The 20,002-nt window shown below is 41.2% G+C and overlaps 1 protein-coding gene across 1 annotated transcript in view; it reads left to right on the top strand.

Moving 5' to 3' along the window:
* LOC111961346 (aryl hydrocarbon receptor-like) overlaps window positions 1-20,002 on the top strand; it is a 34,775-nt gene continuing 14,773 nt past the window's right edge. Inside the window, exons 1-2 of the mRNA XM_023983538.2 lie at window positions 1-535; window positions 11,906-12,096. Of these exons, the coding sequence (XP_023839306.1) occupies window positions 477-535; window positions 11,906-12,096 (250 nt within the window). The 5' untranslated portion in view covers window positions 1-476. The remainder of the gene's footprint in view (window positions 536-11,905; window positions 12,097-20,002) is intronic.

Consider the following 20,002-nt stretch of genomic DNA (forward strand, 5'->3'; position numbering starts at 1 on the left):
TCTGTCTCATACGTCGTTGATGTTGTCACTGCTGCTGCAGAATATAATGCTTTTATTAAGAACAATGGCAACGTTAGTGAATTTACACCAATAATTTTCGGTGCGGCACAGCTCTATGCTACAGAGATTTCAATTGGTTGAAACCTCGTGCAAGAAGAAGACCCTTTTAGCGTCTCGGGAACAGACCGGACAATTTTCACATTTGAGGGACTGAAGTGGAGATTTGGTGACTTTGGAGTGGACAAATAGGAGTAGGACCCCCACCAGACCAACGTTTAATCGACCGCAAAACAACAAAGCAGATAGCCAAGGGCGTTTGGACCAGCAGAAAGTACGCGAACTTTTCTGTTCACATTTGGAATGTCGGCTGCTTCATGTGTGTTTTGCGTTTAATGTTCTTCAAGTTACGCGGGTAAACTGTGGAGGAAAACTTAAACTTGATTGATTTTAATTTATTTTGAAAAGTCAAAGTCACCATGTTGGGGGATGAGGGTATCTATGCGGCGAAGAAGAGGAAGAAACCCGTCCAGAAAAGGTAAGCATAATATACTTATAAATGTACAATGTATTCACTGCTTTCTGCTTCTGGTCATGCACGTCTCTTAGATTAGGTTCAAAGTCATTAGTGTCCCATGTCGGTCCCGGACCGTGGTAAAGTTGGTTTGAGTTTCGATATATCTCTAGGAAGAGTATTGGTGGTTCTAAACTTCTTTAAATTAAGAATGATGGAGGCCACTGTGTTCTTGGGGACCTTCAATGCTGCAGAAATGTGCCTCAACATAATCTTGTCTCGGAGCTCTACAGACCATTTATTCGAACTCATGGCCTGGTTTTTGCTCTGACATGTACTGTCAACTGTGGGACCTTATATAGACAGGTGTGTGCCTTTCCAAATCATGTCCAATCAATTGAAYTTACCACAGGTGGACTCCAATTAAGTTGTAGAAACATTTCAAGGATGATCAATGGAAACAGGATGCACCTGAGCTTAATTTAGAGTTTCATAGCAAAGGGCCTGAATAATTATGTAAATAAGGTATTTCTGTTTTTATTTTTAATACATTTGCAAAAATATCTAAAAACATGTTTTTGCTTTGTCATTATGGGGTATTGTGTGTAAATTGATGAGGATAAAGGGTCTGAATACTTTCCAAAATGCACTGTATGTCCCTCTCCTGTGAACATTCCAACTTTGGTTTGAGGTGTCTAGGTCACATGGTCAATTAGCTATTGAATTTTAAGTGACTTTGTATAAATATAGATATAAAAAAACAAGTGGAAAGATTTTGTGCAACATAGCTCTCTATGTAAGGAACGAATGAGAGTTGAAATTAGGTTGCTAAGTCATGTGGTTGAGAGCTATTGAAATGATATACTTTCAAATATTTCTATAAAATCGTGTAAGTGGTATTTGGGAGAACCAAAGGCTGTGCAATGTGTTTCCCTCCCCTTTGAACAATACAAAGTTGCTTTGAAGTGCCTAGGTCATGTGATCAAGGAGCAATTGAAGTTTTAAGTCACACATTTAACTAATAAATTGAAGGGAAAATATATATACATATTTTTTTCAAATAACCAAAGCCTGTGCTATGTATGTCCCAACCCTGTGAACATTGCAACGTTGGTTTGAGGTGTCTAGGTCACATGGTCAATTAGATATTTCATTTTAAGGGACTTTGTATAAATATAGATATTAAAAAAGGCATGCGCTATTTCTTGCTGAAGTGCTAAAATATAATTCACAAGTGATAGACTAATATTGTCACCCATCAGACTATTCTTAATTTAATATTGTCTTTACATTTAATAAATAATATATGTGTGAAATGTGTTATGATTTAGAATGGACCATTATCATGCACCTGTCTCAAACCGGGTAAGGGAAAACAATACATGTCATCTTTGCACTTAAATAGCGAATGGAGAACATTTTTCCCGTGGTTCATTTTCATGCCAGCCAGGTAGACTATACTCCTGTTAAAGAGAAGCAATGTGCTTAATATTAGTAAAGTCGAGAAATAAATATAGTAGGCCTAGCCTATATAAAGCTGATGTGATCCTCCTCTTTTTAATCAAGGCCATCACTCTGTTTTCTCACGCAATTGCATAGCCTTTAGAAATGTTGYGCAACATGAGCTCATGGGCCCTCATGAAGTGTTTGATTAGATTTTGTAGGCCTACCAGAGTGGCCTACCATCAAAAACAATGGAGAAAATGTGTCGCATAACATTTTAACATGCAGGGCTTGACGTTAACCTGTTTATCCACTTGTCATTCAGACAAGGAGGTGACTGAAAATGTTGTTGTTTTGTTTGATGCAAACCACTTTACAAAATATAATGCATTATTATGCTACCCTCTGCCTATTGGCTACTTAGCTTATTCAAGCCTGTATCAAAATACAACACTGCCACTTTAAGACAAAAAAAAGCTCTTTGTCGGACCCGCTTTTCAAAGATGTACACGTTTTGTGCTCTTGTAGGAAGCAATCACTCCACCATTGCTGACTACAAATGATCTATGACTGGCTAATAACTCACTAACTAGCAAATAACTCACTAACTAGCAAAGGATATGAACAAATGTGCACATGTGGCTACAAGCAGCTCTCGCTTTGATCTCAAAACAAGTGCATCTACTCACGACCGCTCATGCTGTAAACACAGTCCAGTTCAAAGTGACTGGCACAGATCCATATATAGCAATGGTCTATTTGCATATAGGCCTACTGCAGCTCTGATTGGTTATGCTGCAGTACGGGCTGAGTGTCAATGCAATATAATCCTACTCTGATGCATTCTGCCTACAACAAAATCACTTGCATAGTTTTACATACTAAGTCTCGCATAGTTCGTTTTGTTTAGGTTTGTTGCATTGAAAGTGGCTAATATTGCGTTGATTCAATCACAATTCCCACAGTAATGGGAAACATAGTTAACACTATCAAAGGGGGAAAACTCTAGAAAGTTGAGTAAAATTCAGTCTCGTGCTTCTCTGCGCGGGCCGATATTTCATCATCCCATTGGGATCCGTCAAGACTGTGCACAGCAGAAATACCACTGAAATATTGTAGTTCCTACACCTCGCCTTCTATATTCAAAGAAAATAGGCCTTTTATAGGCTAAGTCATTTTCTGAGCTAAACTGACCAAGACTCACCTCCGACAACACATAAAACAGGGACGTAAAATATTTATCTTGTCCATTCCCAGCGTGCCTCTCCCAGGTGCTGTTGGAGAAATGCAGCTCTCCACCAGCGTCATGTCCAAAAAATTATCTAACAAATCCTTTAGCAGAAAGAGTATGTGGCCTTTTCTGTAGCCTACAGGCTGGAGATAAAATGTATGACAATGTAATGAGACTGGAACTTTTTACATCATGCAGGTTTCTCCAATCAAATAGCCTAACATAAATGGTGCCCAATCAAATAAAGAATGCGTTGACATGTTAACAAACATCATAGCCTATCCTATCCTAAAAACAAGACAGGTCAAATTAAAATCCTCCAGGCCGGCTCGGTCCTCCCCTCCTGCTCCGTGGCTCGACGACTCATTGCGAGCTCACAGAACAGGGCTCCGGGCAGCCGAGCGGAAATGGAGGAAAACTCGCCTRCCTGCGGACCTGGCATCCTTTCACTCCCTCCTCTCTACATTCTCCTCTTCTGTCTCTGCTGCTAAAGCCACTTTCTACCACTCTAAATTCCAAGCATCTGCCTCTAACCCTAGGAAGCTCTTTGCCACCTTCTCCTCCCTCCTGAATGCCTTCCCCCCCCCCGCCCCCGCCCCCCCCCACCCCCCCCTCCTCCCTCTCTGCGGATGACTTCGTCAACCATTTGAAAAGAAGGTCGACGACATCCGATCCTCGTTTGCTAAGTCAAACGACACCGCTGGTTTCTCTCACACTGCCCTACCCTGTGCTTTGACCTCTTTCTCCCCTCTCTCTCCAGATGAATCTCGCGTCTTGTGACGGCCGGCCGCCCAACAACCTGCCGCTTGACCCTATCCCCTCCTCTCTTCTCCAGACCATTTCCGGAGACCTTCCCTTACCTCACCTCGCTCATCAACTCATCCTTGACCGCTGGCTACGTCCCTTCCGTCTTCAAGAGAGCGAGAGTTGCACCCCTTCTGAAAAAACCTACACTCGATCCCTCCGATGTCAACAACTACAGACAAGTATCCCTTCTTTCTTTTCTCTCCAAAACTCTTGAACGTGCCGTCCTTGGCCAGCTCTCCTGCTATCTCTCTCAGAATGACCTTCTTGATCCAAATCAGTCAGGTTTCAAGACTAGTCATTCAACTGAGACTGCTCTTCTCGTTCACGGAGGCGCTCCGCACTGCTAAGCTAACCTCTCTCCCTCTGCTCTCATCCTTCTAGACCTATCGCGGCCTTTGATACTGTGAACCATCAGATCCTCCTCTCCACCCTCTCCGAGTTGGGCATCTCCGGCGCGGCCCGTGCTCCACCACTGGTGTCCCCCAGGGCTCTTTTCTAGCCCTCTCCATTCTCGCTATACACCAAGTCACTTGGCTCTGTCATATCCTCACATGGTTCTCCTATCATTGCTATGCAGACGACACACAATTAATCTTTCCTTTCCCCCTTCTGATAACCAGGTGGCGAATCGCATCTCTGCATTCTGGCAGACAGTGTGGATGACGGATCACCACCTCAAGCTGAACCTCGGCAAGACGGAGCTGCTCTTCCTCCCGGGGAAGGACTGCCCGTTCCATGATCTTCCATCACGGTTGACAACTCCATTGTGTCCTCCTCCCAGATGCTAAGAACCTTGGCGTGATCCTGGACAACACCCTGTCTTCTCAACTAACATCAAGGCGGTGACCCGTTCCTGTAGGTTCATGCTCTACAACATTCGCAGAGTACGACCCTGCCTCACACAGGAAGCGGCGCAGGTCCTAATCATGGCACTTGTCATCTCCCGCTGGATTACTGCAACTCGCTGTTGGCTGGGCTCCCTGCCTGTGCCATTAAACCCCTACAACTCATCCAGAACGCCGCAGCCCGTCTGGTGTTCAACCTTCCCAAGTTCTCTCACGTCACCCCGCTCCTCCGCTCTCTCCACTGGCTTCCAGTTGAAGCTCGCATCCGCTACAAGACCATGGTGCTTGCCTACGGAGCTGTGAGGGAACGGCACCTCCGTACCTTCAGGCTCTGATCAGGCCCTACACCCAAACAAAGGCACTGCGTTCATCCACCTCTGGCCTGCTCGCCTCCCTACCTCTGAGGAAGTACAGTTCCCGCTCAGCCCAGTCAAAACTGTTCGCTGCTCTGGCACCCCAATGGTGGAACAAACTCCCTCACGACGCCAGGTCAGCGGAGTCAATCACCACCTTCCGGAGACACCTGAAACCCACCTCTTTAAGGAATACCTAGGATAGAGATAAAGTAATCCTTCTAACCCCCCCCCCCCCTAAAAGAGTTAGATGCACTATTGTAAAGTGGTTGTTCCACTTGGATATCATAAGGTGAATGCACCAATTTGTAAGTCGCTCTGGATAAGAGCGTCTGCTAAATGACTTAAATGTAAATGTAAAATGGACAATATGGAATGTACAATCAGGCTACTCCCGTTGGCTCAATTGTCATGATCATTGGTTTCAATTTTTGACGAGCTGATGATAGTGAAAAAGAGAATACTTCTGCATTTCCTGTGTAAACACATAAATAGGCTCAGGATAACTCCTCCTGATAAAGTTGGGTAGCTGATATTCAGAGCTTAAATAGCCAAATTGATTAGTCTGAGGAATCAGGTCTAAAAAAGCCAATGCAATGGCCTGTTTTACAAACAGTGGGCCTACCACATGGATGGCATTCATAAAATTCCATTGGGGGCAGACATGGTAGGCTATACCTCAGTAAGCAGGGGCCGACGCCTTTTGGACATATTGTTTTGGTGCATGCCTTGTTTTCCACGTCCACAGACGTTGGTTTTTGGTCATATCCGAACCATATCTGAACCAATCATAGATGTCTATGTTTGGTTCCGATTTGGTCCGGTCTGGATCAGCCTTGGTTTGGCCCAAACATAGACGTCTATAAATGATGTCTTTCCATCTTTCATTCAGAATTTAAATTGAACCTAACTTCAACATCTGGAAAATAGGCAATTTTTTGGTCTCGCCTAGGGTGGCAGAATGGCCCGGACTGGCCCTGCTTCCTAGTATGACTCTGCAATAATAAGGTTGACTCCAAAAATCCCTCAGTCGTGCAACACTAGTGAGAAGTGTATCAGAAATTCTCTAGGAAGAAAGAAACTGCATATTCTTTTAAACAACACTTTATTATAAGATTTGCAGAAATGGAGAATCAATAATCCACTCAACAGTGCATAGTTGAAAGCTCAACGAAAAGTTCTCAACTTTTATAGAGAAGCACATCCTTTTTGTATACGTGGCAGTCAGCAGATAGTGTGTAAAAGGCAATTAGTTGTCTGTGCAGATTTAAGATAGGACGAGGTTGTTAGCCTGAGGGCTCAACCGTCTAACTGCATTCACAACAGAAAACACTATAATGTGCTCCTTTCTGCAAGTTTCCATACATGTGACTTTCTGTAGATAGTAAACCCACAGGATGTCACATGCTGTGGTCGCTCCCAAATGGACCTTAGCTATACGCCCACTCTTATGACTTAGTCCCACAAAGACTAGTTTGTATCAGGTTAGAAAAACACTAGCATATAAAAATAGACTATTCTTTAAGCAGTAAAACACAGGATAGCATGACTAATTATTTAATTTTCCATAACATTTTGTCCCTTTTGAGACTAAGTCTCAACCTTATAGAAAATAACTTACAAGCATTTTCATTAAACAAGCATTAACATGAGGGAAAAGGAAAGACTTTCTTACACTTAGTACATTACAATTGTAAATGACTTCCGTTGTCATTGAGTTTCAACCCTTCACATAGTGCAATTCACTCTCAGAAGGGGGAAAAAGTATGCAAGAAAAGGCAGTTGATAGCTTCGACTGGATGTTGTGCACAGGTTGCTGGCTCGGACTCAGGTCTCATGGTAGGAGTGTTGAAGGACAAGGCCGTAGTGAACTCCATTTCTTCAGCCGGTTAGGGGTGTTGAGGTTCACACTGTTCTTGACTATCAATCTATCCCTTCCATGCATCTAGACACCATCTGTGGTCACCTTCTCCATAACTTCGAAAGAGGACCGACCAAAACAACAGTTTAAGGCATTTTTGATACATTAAAACGATTTACCGTATGACAAATTATTACCTTCCCAATTTTCTTAATACAACATTCCCAAAACAAATGTCAAAGAGCATAACAACACACTTGTTGAAACCATTTTTCAAATTCGCTTATACTCCCTTATCATACTGACGACCTCCCCGCAGAGTTATCCCTTAGGGAGAAATTCCGACTGTACAGCAGACCCAATCTGGTGAGGTCTGCTGTACAGTCGGAACAAGACAAAACAAACAAACAACACAACAACAGCAATACACTTCTTCATATATACTAGAGGTGGGAAAAACGTATATTTACCAAAGGCCCCAGGGGACCAGTAATTAAAAACAACAACACTGCCTGTTAAATCAAAAATAACCAAATTAGAATAACAAATCAAATTAGAATTACAACTCTTGATAACTTGTCGTGGAAAATTGTAAGATTATGTTATATTGTTTGTATTACATTTATAATAGTTGTTACATTCGACAGAATAGAGTATTGTGTGTGTGTTCCACTGAGGATGGGCCTCTATGAGATAGCACTGACAGAGGAGATTTACGATGTTTTTGGGTAATAAAGCCTAAAGAGCATTCCAGATAACATGAGCTAATGGTTCTGTTCTATGCCTTATCAGGGAGAGACGGTTCCCTTTTGGAGTGAGGGGGCCAGACACTGGTCTTTACAATGAGAACTGTTGACACAGCAGTAACTCTCTGCTATGTTTTATAGATATTTTTCATACAAATCTTAACCTTTGTGAACTGTTCCTAAGATCTGTGATTCGTCATGTAAGTTGAGAGGGGTGTATCTTGGCTATAAAAGATCTTTGTACTTTTCTGTTGGTACTTTTCAATGGATCATTAGAGATAGCGCATCATTGAAAGTCAAAAAAGGCTATTGCAAAGCTCTTATTATTATTAAAGATGTAATTTAAGTATAATTCTGACTGGTGTGTAGTTTGTAACTCTCCTCATTTGGTAAAGCAGAAAAATGCCACCACAAACTCCGTAAAGAAATAATTGTATCCCATAAGGTAATGGTAAAATAGACTAGAGACAGGTGTCCCTCAATCAATGCAGTGCTCTCTCTCTCTCTCATTCTCGTGTTCCGAATCACACACAGGACTATTGCTAAATGTATACTTCTTCCTAATTATTAGTGTTTACATAGCCCATTTTACCTCACTAGTGTATGTGGGACGGTAGCGTCCCACCTCGTCAACAGCCAGTGAAACTGCAGGGCGCCAAATTCAAAACAACAGAAATCCCATAATTAAAATTCCTCAAACATACAAGTATTTTACACCATTTTAAAGATACACTTGTTGTAAATCTAGCCACAGTGTCCGATTTCAAAAAGGCTTTACGACGAAAGCACACCAAACAATTATGTTAGGTCAGAGCCAAGTCACAGAAAAACACAGCCATTTTTCCAGCCAAAGAGAGGAGTCACAAAAAGCAGAAATAGAGATAAAATTAATCACTAACCTTTGATGATCTTCATCAGATGACACTCATAGGACTTCATGTTACACAATACATGTATGTTTTGTTCAGTAAAGTTTATATTTATATCCAAAAATCTGAGTTTACATTGGCGCGTTATGTTCAGTAGTTCCAAAATATCCTGTGATTTTGCAGAGAGCCACATCAATTTACAGAAATACTCATAATAAACATTGCTAAAAGATACAACTGTTATGCATGGAATTTTAGATCCACTTCTCCTTAATGCAACCGCTGTATCAGATTTCAAAAAAACTTTATGGAAAAAGCAAACCATGCAATAATCTGAGTACGGCGCTCAGACGACAAATCAAGCCAAACAGATATACGCCATGTTGGAGTCAACAGAAGTCAGAAATAGCATTATAAATATTCACTTACCTTTGATGATCTTCATCAGAATGCACTCCCAGGAATCCCAGTTCCACAATAAATGTTTGTTTTGTTCGATAATGTCCATCATTTATGTCCAAATACCTCCTTGTTGTTTGCGTGTCCAGTACACAATCCAAACTCTCGACGCGCGTGCAAGTCCAGCGGATAGTACGGACGAAAAGTCAAAAAAGTTATATTACAGTCCGTAGAAACATGTCAAACGAAGTATAGAATCAATCTTTAGGATGTTTTTAACATAAATCTTCAATAATGTTCCAACCGGAGAATTCCTTTGTCTGTAGAATTGCAATGGAACAGAGCTCGCTCTCACGTGAACGCGCGAGACTGAGTTCGTGGCTCTCTGGCAGACCTCTGACTCATTCCCCTCTCATTTGCCTCCACCTCACAGTAGAAGCATCAAACAAGGTTCTAAAGACTGTTGACATCTAGTGGAAGCCTTAGGAAGTACAATATGACCCCATAGACACTGTGTATTCGATAAGCCAAGAGTTGAAAAACTACAAACCTCAGATTTCCCACTTCCTGGTTGGATTTTTTCTCTGGTTTTTGCCTGCCATATGAGTTATTTTATACTCACAGACATCATTCAAACAGTTTTAGAAACTTTAGAGTGTTTTCTATCCAAATCTACTAATTATATGCATATTCTAGCTTTTATGGCTGAGTAGCAGGCAGTTTAATTTGGGCACGCTTTTCATCCAAAATTCCCAATGCTGCCCCCTACCGTAGTGAAGTTAAATCTCACCCAATGTCTTCAGTCTTTCTAGTGAGGGTGATCAGGCCTCACCAGGAAGTCAGAACAGAGGTCATAGGTCAGTCAGCCCTATTAAGTATTTTCTTTCCCTTTTCTTTCCCTGTTCTTCCAAACCCATTTAAAACATTTCAAATCATTCCATAATTCCCCACACAATAAATCAAACATGGTATTAACACCACTTAACAAATATTCATAACAGGTGAGTTGTGTGTGCGTGCTGGTATGTGTGGTAAAACGTAGGGAAAAAACAAAGAAACCAATGGCCAGGCCTTACTTATTTGGGAGCTCCCTTTACGGCCAAATCCGAATACCTTTATACTTATAAAACTGCAGAATTTGTTCTGTTCTCCCAAGGCAACATTTCAAAGAGAGAGATTGGGACACCCATCCTCTCCTAATAGAGAAAATAAACATTTAGTTTGTTTACACTTTGCTAAATCTTAAACCAATTTACATCTTTGTTTCCTTTAACTCAGAAGCCTTCTCAATCATTCTCTCGATTCTGCCTGTGTCCCCACTAAATATAATACTTTTCCTGTTGTAAATGTAGCCAATATTGCCCCTACACTTTTTGAATGACCAACGGCCCCACACACTACGTTCGGGAGTTTTCCGCTACCCCTGCAATATCCATGTTAATAACAGGTTTCAAACCTGCAATCAAAACAGATGTATACATTTTATCAATATACTCATGAACCCAAGCTGTGTTTGAATACCCATACTAATATACTATATACTACATGCTTAGTGAGTATATACCTCATACTATATGCTATTAGTTCGTTTTAGTATACAGTAAACAAATGGTAACCTTTCAGTTGAGCTTCGCATGTCTACCGGAAGTTGATGCTGTTGCTATGCAGCCTCTTGCTAGCTTGTTAGCATAACACATGACTAGTTAGACATTTTACGACTTTGGGTGTTTTGGAAATTCAGACTGTTCAGCGCACACACTGCCCGCTCTGGCCAAGGAGCAGGGTTGATCCAAGCTCTCTGGATCAAAGGCAGTCAAGCACCCAAGCTAACACGCTAAAGTTGGCTAGCTTGCTAGCTACTTCCAGACACAAATAAGAGAACACATCCTCACTCTTACCATTCTACTCACCCTAGCAGAGCTGGTAAGGCTTTTTCCATGTTATCCAAAACGTTCGTGACTAACTGTGCTGCTGGCAAGAATTGAATTACGTTATTTTCCTCCAACATTTACTGACACTGGCCATATTCAACGGGTGTTGAGAGTTTGTAAATTCATCAGTTATTCTGCGCTCTGGTACATTCAGACAAGAGTGTTCTGAAATCCGAGCAGATAGCCAGAGTGAATTTACGAAGCACTCGTTTTAACAATGTCCATTGACATTGCCGTACGCTGAAAATACTGCATCCAAAATACCACAGTCGATTGCAGTTCCTTCACTTTTACTGCAGTTTCAAAACTGCAATCTTTTTTTGTTATGGTGAAAATTCTATATGTTGTTCTTGACCCGTGTCACTGGTTATTTTGACACCGTGATTCTGGAGCTCTTATCCCTGGCCTAAGGTGCAGCGTGAACACGCCTTTTGTTGTTTAGTCAAGGAACTGGTGTAGAGAAATTGCCCTGAAACAGTAGCTCAGCCTTCTGTTGACTACAGAGACAGGATATTTCAGGACAGATTACATAAACATAAGTTTGACTGACCAGGTATCAAATCTATTATACTTCTCCTCCTCTCCTGAACGGCCCCAATAGCTGATGGGCATCACCTCAAGGTATCCAGATCATGTCAATAATGACTGACTGACTAGTTTTGAACCTGGGTCATCTGTACACCACAAGACTGTGTTAGCTCACCGAGCTAAAGCCTCTGACAATCACATGCATTACTCCACAGTCTATGTTCAGTAGATTCCTAACCGCCCCTCATCCTCTCTTATCTGGACTCAGTCTGTTAGCCCTCTGAGCTAAAGCCTCTGAAAATCAGCTGCAGTATTTCAGCTCTGTTCAGTAAATTCCTAAATCCCCCCTACCCTCCCCTCCCCTCTCCTGCCTGTCCTCAGTCTGACGCCTGCTCCAGGGGACGGTGTGGTGATGACCAACACGTCTAAATGTCACCGGGACCGTCTGAACGGGGAGCTGGACCGGCTGACTGGCCTTCTGCCCTTCTCCCAAGAGGTCAGGGGTCGGCTGGACAAACTGGCCGTCCTCCGGCTCAGCGTGGGATACCTCAAGGTCAAGAGCTTCTTCCATGGTGAGTGGATAATGGAAGTACACACACACACACACACACACACACACACACACACACCACAATATATCTATAAACTCACTGTTGGAAAGTAATAAGGCTATGAACATGCTCTACATTCATTACATTAGCAGGTTATTTTTATGTCAGCCAGAAGTGTGAAGTGGAGAGTATAGATTACCATAGACAACTAGGAATGTGTGTGTATCGCTACATTGCCACTGACGGAAGGGTGTCGGAAGGAACTATTTCCCTGTTTGACCACTAGGTGTTATGGGTATTATGACACCTCCTTTGTGGGGCTCTAAGTGGTAACGATGAGTCGAAATCCACTTAGCCTAATTATTGTTTTCTGGCACATTCTTTTTCTTTCGCGTGTTTCCTATAGCCCATAGCCAGCCATGGAGTCATGGTGCATAGGCTATTTACTATGCTTTGACTGACGTTTGAACAGCAAGTGTTGACTAGTTCATAAAAGGTGTCGAACTAACTGAATAAAGTCGATCTCCTACACTACCATTCAAAAGTTTGGGGTCACTTAGAAATATCCTTATTTATGACAGAAAAGCTGATTTTTTTGTCCATAAAAATAACATTAAATTGATCCGAAATACAGTGTAGACATTGTTCATGTTGTAAATGACTATTGTAGCTGGAAATGGCTGTTTTTTAATGGAATATCTACATAGGCGTACAGAGGCCCATTATCAGCAACCATCACTCTGTGTTTCAAGTAACAGACACATCTCAACATCAACTGTTCAGAGGAGACTGTGTGAATCAGGCCATGTTCAAATTGCTGCAAAGAAACCACTACTAAAGGACACTAAGAAACTTGCTTGGGCCAAGAAACACGAGCAATGGACATTAGGCTGGTGGAAATTTGTGCTTTGGTCTGGTGTCCAAATATGAGATTTTTGGTTCCGACTGCCTTGTCTTTGTGAGACACGGTGTGGGTGAACAGATGATCTCTGCATGTGTATTTCCCATCGTAAAGCATAGAGGAGGAGGTGTTATGGTGTGTGGGTGCTTTGCTGGTGACACTGTCTGTGATTTATTTAGAATTCAAGGCACACTTAACCAGCATGGCTACCACAGCATTCTGCAGCGATATGCCATCCCATCTGGTTTGGGCTTAGTGGGACTATCGTTTGTTTTTCAACTGGACAATGACCCAACACACCTCCAGGCTGTGTAATGGCTATTTTACCAAGAAGGAGAGTGATGTAGTGCTGCATCAGATGACCTGGCCTCCACAATCCCCCGACCGCAACCAAATTGAGTTGGTTTGGGATGAGTCGGACCACAGAGTGAAGGAAAAGCAGCCAACAAGTGCTCAACATATGTGGCTACTACTTCAAGACTGTTGGAAAAGCATTCCAGGTGAAGCTGGTTGAGAAAATTCCAAGAGTATTAAAGCTGTTATCAAGGCAAAGGGTGGCTACCTTGAAGAATCTAAAAAATCAAATATATCTTGATGTATTTAACACTTTTTTGGTTACTTCATGATTCCATATGTGTTATTTCATAGTTTTGATGTCTTCACTATTATTCTACAATGTATAAAATAGTTTTTTTTTTTTTAAACCTTTAGGTGTTCTAAAACTTTTGACTGGTAGTGTATATTGCACTAAAACTGTAAATAAGACTTTCATCTCTAGGAAAGACAGGTTTAATGTTAAAAAAGGTTTAATGTTCTCCACTTAGTAAATCGTCCTGTTTATAGGCCTAGATGATATCCAAAATAATTAACAATACACTGAATTCATACATTTTCAGTAATTCAATTGTAGTTTCTACTCAATACCACAACTCATTTTACCAATCTGGGGGGGTAAAGTATTAAATAAGTTCGCTGTGTATTTCGGATGGAATCAAGGCATTGGAATGTTATTCAGTCTCTCGGTCCCAGCTTTGATGCCCCTGTACTGACCTCACCTTCTGGATGATAGCGGGGTGAACAGGCAGTGGCTCGGGTGGTTATTGTCCTTGATTATCTTTTTGGCCTTCCTGTAGGTGTTCTGGTGGGCAGGTAGTTTGCCCCCAATGATGCGTTTGGCAGACCGCACCACCCTCTGGAGAGCCCTGCGGTTTGACATGCACCCAAATTAATATAGTTGGTTCACGGTTGGTTTTGATATTTTTACCGGCATGTTATGGTCGGGTCTGGTGTAGATGGACAAAATCAATATGCACGCGTTGGCGCTCACGCCTGGCGGGTGTAGTCAGTATGCAACTCTGTTTACATCATGTACCTATGTAAAGCCTGCTAAATTCCCAATCTGGCCCTCAACCATCACGGTCACCTAATAATCCCCAGTTTACAATTGGCTCATTCATCCCCCTCCTCTCCCCTGTAACTATTCCCCAGGTCGTTGCTGCAAATGAGAACGTGTTCTCAGTCAACTTACCTGGTAAAATAACGGTAAAATAAATAAATAATAAAAATAAAAGCCTGGCCGGTATAGTCAGTATGCAACTCTGTTTACATCTGTACCTATGTAAAGCCTGGCCGGTGTAGTCAGCATGCAACTCTGTTTACATCTGTACATATGTAAAGCCTGCCGGTATAGTCAGCATGCAACTCTGTTTACATCTGTACATATGTAAAGCCTGGCCGGTATAGTCAGTATGCAACTCTGTTTACATCTGTACCTATGTAAAGCCTGGCCGGTATAGTCAGTATGCAACTCTGTTTACATCTGTACATATGTAAAGCCTGGCCGGTATAGTCAGTATGCAACTCTGTTTACATCTGTACCTATGTAAAGCCTGGCCGGTGTAGTCAGTATGCAACTCTGTTTACATCTGTACATATGTAAAGCCTGGCCGTGTAGTCAGTATGCAACTCTGTTTGTAAAGCCTGGCCGGTGTAGTCAGTATGCAACTCTGTTTACATCTGTACCTATGTAAAGCCTGGCCGGTGTAGTCAGTATGCAACTCTGTTTACATCTGTACCTATGTAAAGCCTGGCCGTGTAGCAGTATGCAACTCTGTTTGTAAAGCCTGGCCGGTGTAGTCAGCATGCAACTCTGTTTACATCTGTACCTATGAAAGCCTGGCAGGTGTAGCAGCTTGCAACTCTGTTTACATCTGTACCTATGTAAACGCAATGTGGACATCCCTCTACCCACACCACGTCAGCAAGAATGTACATACTCTACAAATGGAGGCTGTTGTGTGTGGTGTGTGTGTGTGCGTGCGTGCGTGCGAGTGAGTTGATAGGGTTTCCATTAGGAAAATGTGGCACAGGACATTTGACCGGCAGCATTTTCATTATTGGACATTTGAGAAATGTACCGGATCCATATGCATTGGTTGCGTAACCTGATTAGGGCATCCACAACGGTGCTCAGAATGACAGGAAGCACGTTTAGATGATGGTAATTCACATGAACAGAACATGTAAATAGAGGAAGCAACGATGTGCTGTCCTTCTTATCGAATTCTGAGGTGTACTCTGAAGATGTTAGAATAACTGTCCACATTTACTTTCCCCTCGGCCAATAAGATGAGTAACGAACAGCAACATTATGTCAATCTACTATCCCCATAGTAGAAAAGTTGACCTATTCTATTGGTCAGCTTGTTGAGAAGGAAATAGCCTATTCTTAACTTCTTTGGATAGGGGGCGCTATTTTCACTTTGGGAAAAATCGTGCCCAATTTAAACGGCCTCGTATTCTATTCTAGATCGTACAATATGCATATTATTATTACTATTGGATAGAAAACACTCAAGTTTCTAAAACCGTTTGAATTATATCTGTGAGTAAAACATAACTCATTTTGCAGCAAACTTCCTGTCAGGAAGTGAAAAATCTGAAATCGAGGCTCTGTTCCAGGGCCTTCCTATTCATTTGCTTGAAATCTATGGATATACATGCACATCATACGCCTTCCACTAGATGTCAACAGGCAGTGGGAGGTGGAATGGGTGTCTAGCTTGATCTGAGGTCGACAAGAGCTCTTGGAATGACGTGACCCCAAATTTCCTTTGTTCAGCAAGGCGCGGGAAGGAACCCTGGATTGCCTTCTGAAAAGCTTTCGGTATAGACGGCTAATATCTCCGGCTTTGATTTTATTTGATACATGTGATAATATCATCGTAAAGTATGTTTTTTCAATATAGTTTTATCAGATTATTGAACGTTTATCGGGAGTTTTGGCGTTTTCCGTTCTCTGCGTTTGGTGAAGATGGACAACTTCGCGCCACTTGGCTAGCTTTGGTTGCTAATTCGACAGGAGAAGAGGACATTCTAACACCAAACAACGATTATTCTGGACAAAGGACTCCTTGTACAACATTCTGATGGAAGCTCAGCAAAAGTAGTAACCATTTATGATTATTTTCGTATTTCTGTGGAAAATGTTTAGTACTATTTTCCCCCTCAGCAGGCGCTGTCTCGCTATAACGTAAGCTGTATGTCGTACTAAAGTTATTTTTAGAATTATAACACAGGCGATTGCATTAAGAACTAGTGTATCTTTCATTTGCTGACAACATGTATTTTGTAGTAAAGTTTATGATGAGGTCTTTGATTAGATTAGGTGAGTGTCAGAAAATATATCCGGATAATTTTGTGCAGTTGGCTACGTATTCACATTGTAAAACCACGATTTGTACCGCTAAATATGCACATTTTCGAACAAAACATATATGTATTGTGTAACATGATGTTATAGGACTGTCATCTGATGAAGTTTGTCAAGGTTAGTGATAATTTTTATATCTTTTGCTGTTTTTTTGCGATCGCTACCTTTGGTGAATGAATGCGGTTGTGTGGTTGGCTATTGTGGTACGCTAATATAATGCTATATTGTGTTTGCTGTAAAACACTTCAAAAATCAGAAATATTGGCTGGATTCACAAGATGTTTATCTTTCATTTGCTGTACACCATGTATTTTTCATAAATGTTTATGATGAGTATTTAGGTATTTCACGTTGCTCTCTGTAGTTATTCTTGCTGCTCGGTGCTATTTGTGATTGTAGCTGCAATGTAAAACTATGATTATACCTGAAATATGCAGATTTTTCGAACAAAACATAGATTTATTGTATAACATGTTATAAGACTGTCATCTGAAGAAGTTGTTTCTTGGTTAGTGACTAATTCTATCTCTATTTGGGGGTTTTGTGCAAGCTACCTGTGCTGTGAAAGAAATGTCTGTGCTTTTTTGTATTTGGTGGTGAGCTAACATAAATATACGTGGTGTTTTCGCTGTAAAACATTTTAAAAATCGGACATGTTGGCTGGATTCACAAGATGTTTATCTTTCATTTGCTGTATTGGACTTGTTAATGTGTGAAAGTTAAATATTTCTAAAAAATATGTTTTGAATTTCGCACGCTGCCTTTTCAGTGGAATGTGGGGGGGYTAGACAGGTTAACAGACTCTGGGACAGTTACGGGATGATAGATCCCAAATTCATATATATATAGGACTAGGCTACGATAAAAAAAAGTTAAAAAGCAACGAGTCTGATCCAACAGATCAGATTGTTTAACTTAAAATGTTGATAATAAGCGCAGCAATGCGCACAAGGCAGTAGGCTACGCACAACTGTTTTTCCATAATGCAATTAGCCCGGAAAACACYGTTGTCAAAAGCGCACCGCACATGCGAGGGACAGAAATTAAAATATCCGTTYGACATTTAGAAAGAAGGGAGATCTAATATGCAACAACTGACAGTCAGATTTTACGCTGAAAGGCTCTGTATCTGTACGTGTGATAAATAAGATACATAACAAATATAATGTATACGCGCCAATTTAATTCCACTAAATTATGCAAATGAACCTTYAGACCGATAAGCATGACCAGTCAAATGAAGTTCCATAGACTGGTATTTCCATCAAGGAATAGGCTAAAAAGCATTATTTCACAATGGGATTTTTTCTTCTTCTCCAGGGAAATTGACTGGTGCTACTTTTATTTATCAGCTTTTCCATTTTTTTATAGGCCAAAAGCCAGCTATTCCTGGCTTAAGGTGTGTATGTGTGTGTGTGTGTGTGTTTGTGTGTTTGTGTGCGCACGTGCAATAGTGGTGTAATAGAGATATCTGTGCCAGTTTATAGTTAATCAAGCTATTCATTATCAAAATGGCTCGAGGGGTTCTGGAACACACTCACAGTGACGCACTGTTAGAATGTCTGACAGGACAAGCTATTGTCGGTCACCTCATTTTGTCTTCTCTGACCGCTGAATCCTAACCTCAGAGCTGTCTCTGTAACTCAAACCTTTTTCACTCAAATCTTCCATTGCATGATCAATGAGTGATTTAAATGAATGTCTTGAGTTAAAGCACATGCACAAATCTCAAGTCAAGATTCAGCCCTCCATGTTGAGTGTTTGTTCCTCAGAGTTTAGGTGCAGCTCTTGATGTTCTGTATGGTTAATGGTTGTGTAGTTCCCATGTCTTTGTCCTGTTGTCTGTCTGTCAGAGGTGGCTGAAGCCTGGCCGTCTGTTGTCTGTCTGACAGGATGATTCCCTTCCAGGGAGAGGAGAACAAAGAGACTTAATAGAGAGGTGAATTTATCTGACCCAGATTTGGTCGTGTGTGTGTGTGTGTGTGTCTGGGCCTCTTTATCGCCCCTGTATGTGTGTGTGTTGTTCTGTAGTAATTGCCCATGGTACACTGCCAGGGTACAGTACCATCTCAGTCTGTGTTTGGCAGAACTCCACCTAGTGCTGGACCATATGGCCTATAAATGATATCTACATTTTTTCAAACTTATGGGCGATTCACGATATATACAGTATCTTGATTAAAAAATATATATTTTCTCTAAATAAGCGTTGTTGTACAATTTAAAGGTCAAATACTTTTTTATTTTTGTATTTAACCTTTATTTAACTAGGCAAGTCAGTTAAGAACAAATTCTTGTTTACAAAGACGGCCTACCAAAAGGCAAAAGGCCTCCTGCAGGGACGGGGGCTGGGATAAAATGTGTTTTAATATAGGACAAAACACACATCACGACAAGAAAGACACCACAATACGACATACAGAGAGACCTAAGACAACAACCTAGCATGGCAGCAACACATGACAACACAGCATGGTAGAAAACACAACATGGTAGCAGCACAACGTTTTTCTTTATTTTTTATTTCACCTTTATTTAAGGTGAAAGTACTCATTTACAACTGCAACCTGGCCAAGATAAAGCAAAGCAGTGCGACACAAACAGCAACACAGAGTTACACATGGAATAAACAAACGTACAGTCAATAACACAATAGAAAAGTCTATATACAGTGTGTGCAACATGGTAGCGGCACAAAACAAACACACTGCATTTCAAACAGTCAGAAATGAAGTTATACCTAGGMTAAATATAAGCCTTCCACAACCATAAGACCCACTAATAATTCAATTATTTTATCAAAATAGTTTAGCCTGCTATTTTTTTKGCAATAATCACTGATCTGGTTTTCAAGTCTGTCTATGAAAATKACCTTTTTTGTTTCAATTTKAACTRGAATCTGCATAATGCACATTCACTAATAATGACTAACTTCTTGTAGCAGGCATTAGGCTATAGAAAATGAACACAGGTCTCATCAACAATCTCTCAAGCCCACATGCTGGTGATTAGCCAGCTAGTCTTTATATTTCAAGTTTAGCCAACTTGGATCTATCTGTTAGCTAACAAGGTTGAACAGTTGAATTGTYATGAACACACCCTTTTGTCCRTCTCCAACTGTTYGAAAAGCATGTTAGCGTGTCCACTTTGCTCAGATGTTGAAATCAAGTGGCCTACCTTATTTCTCAGAATGAGAACGAGTTGCCAATTCCTAATATAATTGTGTTTTCTGCTTATTGCACATTTCTAAAACATTGACTACACAGCTAGTATAACAGTCTTAGGCTAAAATGCTGCTAGCAGTATGTGTTACT

Source organism: Salvelinus sp. IW2-2015, linkage group LG4q.1:29 (genome assembly GCF_002910315.2).
Source record: "Salvelinus sp. IW2-2015 linkage group LG4q.1:29, ASM291031v2, whole genome shotgun sequence".
Taxonomy (NCBI): Eukaryota; Metazoa; Chordata; class Actinopteri; order Salmoniformes; family Salmonidae; genus Salvelinus; species Salvelinus sp. IW2-2015.